This window comes from Betta splendens, chromosome 15 (genome assembly GCF_900634795.4).
Source record: "Betta splendens chromosome 15, fBetSpl5.4, whole genome shotgun sequence".
Taxonomy (NCBI): domain Eukaryota; kingdom Metazoa; phylum Chordata; class Actinopteri; order Anabantiformes; family Osphronemidae; genus Betta; species Betta splendens.
Window position 1 is genome coordinate 19,191,099 of NC_040895.2, and position 11,870 is coordinate 19,202,968.

Sequence of the window (11,870 nt, forward strand, 5' to 3'; positions counted from 1 at the left end):
AGGAAAGCAGTAGTGGTGGATGTAGCAATACCAAGTGATGGCAACATCAGGAAAAAGGAACATGAGAAACTAGAGAAATACCAAGGGCTCAGAGAAGAACTGGAGAAGGCTTGGAAGGTGAAGGCCACAGTGGTGCCTGTTGATTGGAGCACTGGGGGCAGTGACCCCCAAATTGGAGGAATGGCTACAACAGATCCCTGGAATAACATCCGACATCTCAGTCCAGAAAAGTGCAGTCCTAGGAACAGCAAGGATACTGCGCAGAACCCTCAAGCTTCCTGGCCTCTGGTAGAGGACCCGAGCTTGGAAAGTGGATGAGACCACCCGCGTGGGGTGAGAAGGGAGTTTTTTTTTTTTTTATATATATGTGTGTGTGTATGTGTGCTGTTCTGTTATATATATATATATATATATATATATATATATATATATATATATATATATATATATATATATATATATATATATATATATATATATATATATATATATATATATATATATATATATATATATATATATAAATAGATAGATAGATAGATAGATATTTAGCTATTCCCTAGACAAGCTCAGAAGGTTGCGGTGGTGCGCAAATTATAGCCTGCGAATTGTCAATAAAAACGAAGAAGAGTAAGAAAAATAGAAAGGAGAGAGAAAAGAGAGAGAGAGCAGGGCGGAAGTACTGTTCCCAGAGTGCACCGCGGCCTTAGCTCATAAACACAGATAGAGGGTGAAGAACGGAGAGACAGATGATCGGTGAGTTCGGTTCGTTTTTGCCCAGTTCCGTAGTGTTTTCTCTGAACACGCTTAGTCACACTGCAACAGAAGGAAGTTAAGCTACAACTACGGTCATTTGACTGTGTTTGACACTGACGCTATTTGTGGATCAGTGTTTGTGCGCTACAACCTGAGCCCAGGTGTGGCCGTGGACCTGCAGGAGGAGGCGAGTGTGGCTGAACTGAAGGAGGTAGTGGGACGTCAGCAGGGAGTCCGACCTGACCGCCTGAAGGTGCTGTTTGCAGGGAGGGAGCTGCAGAGCACCGCCACCCTCCAGGTGCGCTCTGGTACTGTTGACTAACTTCCGAATGCCGCACTGGTTGCTCTTAGTTACGGCAGCTCTTTGAAGCAGACAGAGGGCATGCTAGCTGTTCTCGTCGATGCTCTGATAATGTTTTGTCGTCTGTACACGATCCAAAGTCTTTACAGTTTTACAGGGCGTAATCTTACGCAGTTTGTTCGCTGCTCCTGTTGTAGACACGGAAGTAGCTAAAACAAAACAAGGACTGAATAAGTTTGCTGTTAACAAGCTTTGCTTATAAAAATGTTCTCAAAAAATATTCTGTGAAATTAGCGAAAAATAACTTAACGGGATTCGAGCCCAGTATCACTGCAGCAAAATTTAAATCATAAGACGTATCTAACAAGTATGAAGACACTGTACGTGGAAATAGGATCAACTTGTGATACTGTGTCTTTTTGTTAGGTTAAATTTAGTGTTTTTTTCATAAGACATCTACAACGGTTGGACCAGGGACTGGACGCAGGCAGGATTGTTGGACCAGGGACTGGACACAGGCTGGATGGTTGGACCATGGACTGGACACAGGCAGAATGATTGGACCAGGGACTGGACGCAGGCAGAATGATTGGACCAGGGACTGGACGTAGGCAGAATGATTGGACCAGGGACTGGACGCAGGCAGAATGATTGGACCAGGGACTGGACACAGGCAGGATGGTTGGACCAGGGACTGGACACAGGCAGGATGGTTGGACCAGGGACTGGACAGAGTGGGGGGAGCGGGGGAGAAGCATAACTACCGGAAAGAAAGAGACAAGATTAGTTAAACATGGAACAATGATGGGAGGTTATTGGGTAGAAGAGATAGAAGGAAACAGAGGAGCTCATTGTATAAATTAAATCCCCCACCAGTCTGTCTATTGCAACTTAACTAAGAGATGGTTCCTGTGACTAACAATAATTTCCAGTGACCTGAATCATCTCTTAATATACCCTTCATTAAAAATGAAGGTTTTACGCCTGATCTCAAAGGTGGAGAGTGCGTCAGGTTCTTAAACCTTAACAGGTAGGTGGTTCCACAGGAGAGGAGCTTTGTAGCTAAACGCTCTGCCTTTCATTCTACATTTAAAGGCCCTAGGAACCACAAGTAGCCCAGCGCTCTGAAAACGAAGTGTACTGCTGGGAGCATAAGGAACTATGAGGTCTTTAAAATAATAAGTAGCTTTATAATTAAATGCTTTGTAGATGAGTAGGAGAGCTTTTAAATCCTACAATTTACAGGCAGCCAGTGCAGAGAAGCTAATGTAGGAGAAATGTGATCTCTCTTTCTAAGTTCTGTCAGAATTCTGGCTGCAGCATTTTGAATTAGCTGGAGGCTTTTTAAGGAGCTGTTAGGACATCCTATAAGTAAGGAGTTACAATAGTCCAGCCTAGAGGTAACAAATGCATGGATCAGTTTTTCTGCATCGCTTGAGAGAGAGAGGATGCTTCTGATTTTAGCTATATTTCTCAGGTGAAAGTAGGCGGTTCTGGAGATTTGTTTAATGTACGATGTAAAAGAGAGATCCTGGTCAAAGATTACACCAAGGTTCCTTGTCTGACTCAATAGTGTCTTTGATTTTCAGGCCCAATGATAAGAACCTCTGTTATATCTGAATTTAATTGAAGGATTTTTTTGGACATCCAAGATTTGATGTCTTCTAAACAACTTTGAATTGTGACTAGTTGGTCTGTTTCATTTGGTACCAAAGACAGAAATATCACCTGCATACTGTAGCAACGAAAATTTATAGAATTGCCTCATCCCAACCAGTCGGCCACCCACATCCAGCCTGATTCTGCTGGGGGGGTTCTTCCTCGTTAGAGAGGGAGTTTTTCCTCTCCACTGTTACTCTCACATTGTAATTAAAGGTTTGCTGTATGTGGGATTTGTTGGGTTTTGTTGTGCAAGGTCGTAACCCTTATCTTGTTGTGATTTTGCGCCATATAAGTAAAAGTGAATTAAAAGTGACTGTGATGCGTTCACAAAAACACCACACAAAAGACGACTGACAACGCAGTAACAATGGACAAGACCGCTAAGACGAAAACAGCTGCTGCCACTAAAATATAAAATGTAGATGTCTTATAAAAAACGCTAAATTTAACGTAACAAAAAGACACTATCAGTTGATCCTATTCCCATGTACAGTGTCTTCATACTTGTTAGATACGTCTTGTGATTTGAATTTTGCTGCAGTGTTACCAGGCTCGAATCCCGTTATTTTTTGCTAATTTCACAGAATATTTTTTATTTGAGAACATTTTTATAAGCAAACCTTGTTAAACCCAAACAAGACTCCAAAGACAGAATGCAGGGGTTTTAAAAGTTTATATTTTATGGAAATAAGATCGTAGCAATTCACAGCAAACTTATTCAGTCTTTGTTTTCTTTTAGCTACTTCCGTGTCTACAACAGAAACAGCAATCAAACTGCGTCAGATTACGCCTTGTAAAACTGTAAAGACTTTGGATCGTGTACAGACGACAAAACATTGTCAAGGCATTGATGAGGACAGCTAGCATGCCCTCTGTCTGCTTCAAAGAGCTGTCGTAACTAAGAGCAACCAGTGCGGCATTCGGAAGTCAGTCAACAGTTAAAATCTAACAACGCCTTCTTTAACACCGTCTGTAAATCTTGCTTTAAAATGAATGATTTAGTAAAAACTTGTCACATCATGGGTCCAGGATCTCTTGTACTTAATACTTTGTGAAAGGCTTTTATGTCTACTCAAAACATGTTGTAGAACTTGTTCAGAAATTATTGCTCACATGGCATAAAGTTGTTACCCATCAAATAGTAGACCAACCCCTGGACCAGGTCAGTGCTCAACCAGCAAACATCAGACAAAACCTTTCAACCCTACTGGTGACACAAAACCAGTAGCACCAGGTTCTGGTTAATTTGTTATTTAGGCAATTATCTCCTCCTGTCATGCTTCTCTATGTCGTAGGACTGTGATCTCCCAGAGCAAAGCACCGTTCATGTGGTCCTCCATTCATCGGACCCCTCGTCTAAGCTGCTCCTCCTACAGACTCGTTTGTCTCGAGGGAGAGAGAAAAACAAGGATGGTCTCACCAGGCTGGACCTCAGCTCCTCCCGCCTCCCCTCAACCTCCACTGGGTTGGCTGTAATCCTAAAGGAGAGCGAAGGAGGTGATGGAGGACAAGAGGCAGAGAGAGAAGAGATGCAGGCTGCAGCTATTGGAGGTCGGGGGGGCTCTGTCAGTTTTAATAGAATAGAACTTTGTTAGTCATTGTCCTACTACTGTGGGTTCATCCAGCAATAGTTCACAATAAACAGTCCAATATAAAATATAGAATATATAAAAAGAAAAGGAAAAATACCCACATCTCCATACAGAGTTGGGAGAAATACAATCTGATGTCTAGGCTCAGCCTGATGTCGGCTATGTGAATGCACAGTAAAATGAAACAAACAGTAATAATTCTAAAAGGCTGAATGAGCTATTGAAATTGCACATATATATTGCACATCTGAATGAGGTAGAGACTTAATGTTTGTTTGCAGTTGGAGTGGCCCAGATGAAGAAGCTGTTAGTCAGGTGGTGTGGGATTTTATTGACCTGAGACGCCGTCCTGACGGCAGCATGTCACGGTCGTGAGCAGGGCGTAAGGGGTCTCTTGTGATGGCCTTGACTCTGCAGACAACCCATGATTTTTTTGGGCCGTGTTTATCGCCCTGTGTACAGCATTCTTGTCCTCAACAGTGGAACCTGTATACTGTACCACACTCCCAGGCACCTGGACCTGTCCATGTTTCCTAAAGTCCATGATCAGTTCTTTAGTTTTATGGACATTCAGTGACAGATTATTCTTTGAGCACCAGACAGACAGGTTCTCTACCTCAGCCCTGTACGCTGTCTCCTCCCCTCCCGAGATGAGTCCAACCACAGTCATATCATTCGCAGACTTTAATGATGTTGAGTGGGATGGCGTGTAGTCAAAGGTGTATAGGGCATATAGCAGGGGGCTTAGGACACAGCCTGAGGAGGACTAGTGCTGAGTGAGTGAGTAAAGGAGAGATGGGGGCCAAGTCTAACGGACTGTGTTTGTCAGAAGGTTTATGATCCAGGTGGGGGTGGGGACCTCTAGATTAAATAGTTTGGTGACTTCTATGTCTGGGATGATGGTTTTGAGCGCTGAGCTGTAGCCCATGAAGAGCATCCTTATCCTCTGTTTGTTCTCCAGGTGACTCAGTGACTCAGTTTTGCAGTACTTGGGTCATGTGTGTCTGACTGTGTGTTTACCTGTGTGTGCAGGTGTGCGTACATGCAATACTTTTTTTGTGTACTGTAAACGCTGCAGCTCGCCTCAACCCGGAAAACTGAGAGTTTGCTGCACAAACTGCAAACAGACGACACTGACGCTCAGCAGGGTGAGAATAGCACTGTCACATGGGCTTTTGTGTATATTTTATCAAATCAGACATGACGTATGAGTAGAACACCCATGTTTCTGATCTTGGATGTGATCATCTTTGTGTGTCTCAGGATCCATCTTGTTGGGATGATGTTCTTTTTCCTGGACGTATTCATGGTGTTTGTCAGTCACCAGGCTGCCATGGCGATGAAGCGGTAGGGGGCTTTAATTGATTAATGTCAGTGTGTAAATGCAAATTTGAGCTGTTCCTATATATGACATCACTGTGTTCAGTTGCATTCTGGGAGATATGGTTTCTCCACTCTTTACTCTATGTCTGTAGGAGTTCTTCATGAAGTGTGCGTCCCATCCCACAACAGATGATGGCTCTTCCGTGGCCCTCGACCTCATTGTGACCAATAGCAGAGGTGTGCCCTGCATTGCCTGCACCTATGTCAGGTAACACACATTTTGAATTTGAGGGGCTCAACAAATGTCAGTGCAATATATGCAAACCTGAATAATTAGTAATAATAATAATAATTATGATGATAATAATAATAATGAGTCTGTTTCTCTGTTTCTGTGTTTCAGCTGTGTGGTTTTGGTCTTCCAGTGTCTAGACCGACATGTGATTTGTCTGGACTGTTTCCGACGATACTGTCAGACTCGACTGAATGAGCGTCAGTTTGTTTATCACCCAGTGATTGGATACTCGCTGCCATGTGCAGGTGAGTTTCTGAAGCATCTCTTCTCATGAACGACTCATGAAAACACTTTCTAAAACTCGTGTTTCTTGTCACATTTGGTTGATGTGGATTAAACCTAGCAGAGTCTTGCAAATCACTCACAGAATCCAGAGTTGGCCTCTGCTGTATATAGGACCATAGCAGATGCTGACAGTATAAATCATTGGGCTTTGTCAAACCCTCATGGTGTCAAGTGTCACCTGCAGTTGGCTGTGAGGACTCCCTCATTAAGGAGCTTCATCACTTCAGGCTTATAGGAGACGATCAGGTGACGTTTAGGCTTTTTTAAATTTAAATTAGTATTTCAGTCAGAACTCACCTGACTCACCTTTGTCCTCTCAGTATGGGCGATATCTGCAGTACGGAGCAGAGGAGTGTCTGCGGGTGATTGGAGGACTCATGTGTCCATCACCTGACTGCGGGATGGGGCTTCTTCCAACTGATGACAGCAGGAAAGTGGAGTGTGACCGACAGGTGGGCTGTGGCTTCATATTCTGCAGGGAGTGCAGGGAGGCCTACCATGAGGGGGGCTGTCTGGCCACACTGGCCCCACCCACAGATGAGGTCTCACAGGTAAGTGGGCCAATCACAGAGCTTCAGCCAAACCTAAAAGGTATGAATTATAAAACTTTGGACCATTTAGAACAATAAGATTAAACAGGTTTGGGGTAAATATGAGAAACCGGATCTGCTGCGTCCTGCTAGACTGAGGGGCTAACTGCAGCACTAAACATGTCTACCACCCTCTCCCCCTCCATCCTCAGGGTTTTGTTGTAGAGGAGGCAGCATCTCACCAAGGAAGGTGGGACCAAGCCTCTCTGCTCCTTATTCAGGAGTCAACTATGCCCTGTCCTCAGTGTTCGGTTCCTGTGGAAAAAAACGGTAAGAGGCTCTGAACCAGTTCCCTAGTGACTATAATCAGAATGTTTTCCTTTTATTGCTGTATTTTTTTTTTTTGGTTTTATTTCGAAAATATGTTAAATTAAGGTCTTCATAAACTTAATTTAGTCCCGGAGGGAAATTGTTTTGTCTCATTACAGCAAGTTCACAATGGCAGAATCTAAAATCACATACATACACACACATGTACAATAACACTGTGAGAACAATGAGAATAAATCATTACAAATCAATAAAAACTGAGGAAAAATAAAATAGGTCAGTACAGTACAGTGTTATAATCTGGGAAACCATGTCAGCCAACCAAAAAAGTCCACAACCAGACTATGAAAAATTTAATCTAAAGTTTCTCGATTCAAACAGAAATACATTAATATTGCAATAAATGTTATATTCACAGCTTTTTACAAGCGCCTTCTCTGTGATTTAATATATTTTCACTTCACAGTTTATGGCTTGAAAACTCCACTTTGTAGTTTAAATTCTCCCAGTTCTGTGGCTCATGAAGATAACCTGACGATTTTGATAGGACCTCCACATTATACCCGCCTCCTATGTCAGAGTGGAGCCAAAAGAAGTAGAAGAGAAAGTGAAAAATAAAGGAAAATTAAGGTTTCAAACTTTGCCCTTTGCACTGAGAAAGAAGGTGGCATCTGCTAGTAAAACCTGCCTGTGCTCCTAGACCTCCTGGTAATGACTTGGTCCATAAAGGATGGTTTAGACCTGAACATGTTTGTTCAGGTCTAAAGTCCCCCCACATTGTGGACCCTAGGAACCTAAATGGGTCCACGGTAGACACTGTGTTATTGTGGAGGGGGGCAGTTCTTCCTGAAGTCCACCATCATCTCCACAGTCTTGAGTGTGTTGAGCTCTAGCTGGTTGTGACTGCACCACTGGACCTGCTTCTCCACCCCCCGTCTGTATGCAGACTCACCACACAGCCCAGCGACGGTCATGTCGTCTGCATACTTCAGGAGTTTCACAAACAGGTTCCCTGAGGTGCAGTCATTGGTATAGAAGAAGAAGAGCAGTGGGGAGAGGACACATCCCTGTGGTGCGCCAGTGCTGATGGTGCAGGTGCCAGATGTGATGCTGCCCAGCTTCACCTGCTGCCTCCTGCCGGTCAGGAAGCTTCTGATCCACTGACACGTGGTATCCGGGACGGTGAGCTGGGTCAGTTTATGGTGGAGTATTCCAGGGGTGATGATATTGAAGGCTGAGCTGAAGTCCATGAACAGGATTCTGGCAAATTTGCCAGGTAAATCCAGGTGCTACAGAATGTAGTGGAGTCCCAGGTTTACTGCATCATCCGCTGACCTGTTTTTGCTGTAGACGAACTGCAGGGGGTCCAGCAGCTTCAGATGCCTATGCACCAGCCTCTCAAACGTCTTCATGACCACAGATGTCAGGGTGACAGGTTTGTAGCTGTTCAGGCTGGTGATGGAGGACTTCTTAGGGAGGGGCACAATGGACTGTCTGAAGCAGTTGGACATTGTAGACAGCCGCAGACAATGATTAAAGATCTGAGTGAAGATCGGCACCAGCAGGTCAGCACAGACTCTGAGGCAGGTTGGGGAAACACCATCAGGTCCCGGAGCCTTTCTGGTTTTCTGCCTCTGAAGGAGGCGACAGACATCACCTTCAAAAACCTTCAATGGTTTGTGTGAGGTTCCTTTCAAACCTGCAGTAGAAGCTTTTAAGGGTATGGAGATGGTTTCCTGTATCTGGTGATGCGCTGCAGGCTTCTCCAGACTGACACAGGGTCGTTTCACCTCCTTTGTCAGCCTGTTTCTGGCCTGCCTGTACAGGAACGGGTCACAACACCTGTAGGCTTCTTTTTTGGCCTGGCATAGCTTCTTTAAGTCTGAATTTAATTTCAATTTTATTTAAATAGCGCCAGATCACAACAAAGTTATCTGAAGGCACTACTAAAAAGTATGGTTTCAGACCTCACACAACTAAACCCCAAAAATCCCACATACAGCAAGCATTTAATATGTCAGCAATAGTGGAGAGGAAAAACTCCCTCTCTAACGAGAGAGAGAGTGAGAGCGAGAGCGCGCAGAAAAGGTAGACGGAAACAGAGAAGCTCAGTGTATAAATTAAGTCCCCCAGCACTCTATGTCTTAACTAGGAGATGGTTCCTGTGTATAACAACCCTTGCCAGTGACCTGAACCATCTCTAACTATAAGCTTTATCAAAAAGGAAGGTTTGAAGCCTGATCTTAAAGGTGGGGAGTGTGTCAGCTTCTCGAACCTGGGGTGGACCACGGCTTGTTGTTGTTGAATATGCGTGCAGTTTTTGTCTGTACACACACATTTTTGCAAAAGCTGATGTACGATGTCATAGTGTCAGTGAGCTCATGGAGGTTTTAGATTTCTCTCTCTCTCTCTCTCTCTCTCTGTCTCTCTGTCTCTCTGTCTCTCTGTCTCTCTGTCTCTCTGTCTCTCTGTCTCTCTGTCTCTGTCTCTCTGTCTCTGTCTCTGTCTCTCTCTCTCTGTCTCTCTCTCTCTCTCTCTCGAGGTTTTAGATTTTTAAGTTGGGATGAGGTGAACCATACAATGATCACTTAGACCCAGTGCTGCACAGACAGAGCGATAGGCATCCTTGAATACAGTGTAGCAGTGGTCCAGTGTGTTCATGTCAACAAAATAACAAAAAACAAATATATTATTTATACAAGAAAATAAAATAAGGTATTTCAGTGCATTAAAATTTAGAAAAGGGCATGTTTGTGCATATTAAAACAAAATAAGAAAAAAATAAGGCATTCTACATTTTAACGTGAAAATTCATTTAAACACAATATTTCCATGTTTATTTTTTTAAACATAATTTTTGCTTCTGTAATTAAAAATTATCTAAACCACCAACAGATACATTACGCTTTCTTCCTTATAAACATCTTAGGAGCTTTTCAGGTTTTCCTCAGCTCTCTTCCTGTGTGATCTGTACAAGACCTGGATTAACCGGAGGAGTATATATCTTACAGCAACTGGTTCAGGTTCTTTAAAGGCTTGTTAAATCTCGTTACGAGTTTCAGAGCAGAAATTACCATTATTAAAACATGTGTTTCTTGCTGTTTTCTCCTTGCAGGCGGCTGTATGCACATGCAGTGTCCTCTGTGCAGAGCTGAGTGGTGCTGGATCTGTCGAGTTGCCTGGAACAGGGAGTGTATGGGAAACCACTGGTTTGGATAAACGCACAGGAGCTTGACTGAGACCGACTTTAGACTTTTCTCATTTAACCTGAAGCGTTAGCAACAAGGCGTGTACACAGCTGCATCATGTAGTCTGCAGGTCAGACAGTTGAAAACATCAGGAATTGGCCTTGGAGCCAGAATGTCTTTCATCCCAAATGAGCAAACTTCAGATGGGAAGCAACATAAAATTTTAAAACAAAAAAAATGAGTCAACAATTTAGAAATAAACATTTCGCCAGGAGAAACAGAATTATCTTGTTTCTGTCAGTGAAGGATATTAGTCATCCAGATGTTCTTTCCACTTACTCAAAGCAAAACTCTAATTACTTCATATACACATACATACTGTAGAATAAGAAAAAATGAGGCATCAGCCAGTATTGTCATTTGTTGTTCATTACACTATGAGGTATTTATAGACCAAACCCTGGACCTTGACGCTCACAGATAAGAAGCACCATAAACCAGCAGCAGCAGGTTGATTACACAAAACTCTAAAGTGTCCACTAATTCAGGTCAGTCTAGTTCTTCTGAAGACTCAGAACCACTGTACAGCTGCTTGAATGGATCCAGATTATAGAATGATTTATTAGTCCACGATCAGATCGGTTTAGGGATCGGTCTGACAGCTGTGGAAAATTTTGAACTGAAGATGACTTGCAGCGTCGACATGATCCAGGTGTGTTTAAGAGCTGGTCCACCGCTGTGTCAATTCTGTCCTATGTAGGTGGAGCCAAGTGTTTAAAGCCACAAAGCACAAAGCTTTTAGCTAATATGGCTTAGCATTCATGTGTAACATTAATGAAACACCATCAATTGTAATAAAGACAATGAATGTATGTTAGCCATAAGTTTCCGGTGGGGTTCTCTTTCATATAATCTTTAATTGTACATTTGGGTCTAGAGTGAATAGGAGAATCAGGGATTAACTAGAATAATGATGCATATTGCTGCTTGTGTTGTCTTATAACCTCTGTAGGTGAAGGATAAAAACAAATTGTAGCAGTAGATAAAGTAATTGTAAGCAAATTAAACACCAAATCAACTTTTGGATATTTGAACTCAGTGTTGTGAAATTTTCTTCTTCAAAGGTAGTGTGTAAAGTTACATGGAAACATCATATGATTAAAGCAATAATCAGAGTAACATAAAATGAAGTCTAACAAAACAAGGTTACAATTGATGTCTCATAACATTCTGCTTCATCCTGTTGAACAGTAGCGTTAGATTGTTTCCAACCTGTGTGTTGATGCATTGACTGTTCGTTGGAGTCGTTCAGGTTGTGATCAGCTGATCACAGAGACACTTGGGATTTGTTATCACCACCAGGTTTCCTCCCAATGTCGTCTGAGTCACTGTCACTCCCGTGATGTGAAGAGTCTACATGTCGTCCAGTGTCAGCAACTCAAGGCTGCTCGTGTGTGTGTTTTCTCAGGAGCGTGTGTGTAGATGTATGGTCTGACAGTGTGATTCACTGGCGCAGCGGCGCTTGGCTCACATCTTTAGCTGAGAAGGTAGAGAGCATTGGCGAGAGGAAACAAGGATAAGGAGAGGGAAGAGTTGCCGGGCAGCGAC

At 43.0% G+C, this 11,870-nt stretch overlaps 1 protein-coding gene across 3 annotated transcripts; it reads left to right on the plus strand.

The window, feature by feature from the left end:
• The first annotated feature begins 624 nt into the window (after positions 1–624).
• Positions 625–11,356, plus strand: prkn (parkin RBR E3 ubiquitin protein ligase). Of its 3 annotated transcripts, XR_003783212.3 has the most exons (12): positions 625–756; positions 891–1,054; positions 4,015–4,270; positions 5,344–5,459; positions 5,575–5,658; positions 5,787–5,902; positions 6,038–6,174; positions 6,399–6,460; positions 6,535–6,765; positions 6,957–7,074; positions 10,004–10,097; positions 10,190–11,356. XR_003783212.3 is itself a non-coding variant. In XM_029126962.3 (11 exons), exons 1-11 carry the CDS (start codon positions 750–752, stop codon positions 10,039–10,041), a joined length of 1,329 nt encoding a protein of 442 aa, XP_028982795.1. In that variant the 5' UTR covers positions 625–749; the 3' UTR covers positions 10,042–11,356. The 3 variants fall into 3 exon arrangements, 2 of the variants coding, with proteins under 2 accessions (XP_028982795.1, XP_028982794.1); XM_029126962.3 differs by having other exon boundaries at positions 10,004–11,356; XM_029126961.3 differs by lacking the exon at positions 10,004–10,097.
• The last annotated feature ends 514 nt before the right edge of the window (positions 11,357–11,870 follow it).

Excerpts from the sequence above, each read along its gene's own strand:
- prkn (XM_029126961.3), top strand. Across the intron at positions 5,903-6,037 it reads ATTGCCTGCACCTATGTCAG|CTGTGTGGTTTTGGTCTTCC; the intron begins GTAACACACATT and ends TCTGTGTTTCAG. Across the intron at positions 6,461-6,534 it reads GGCTTATAGGAGACGATCAG|TATGGGCGATATCTGCAGTA; the intron begins GTGACGTTTAGG and ends TTGTCCTCTCAG.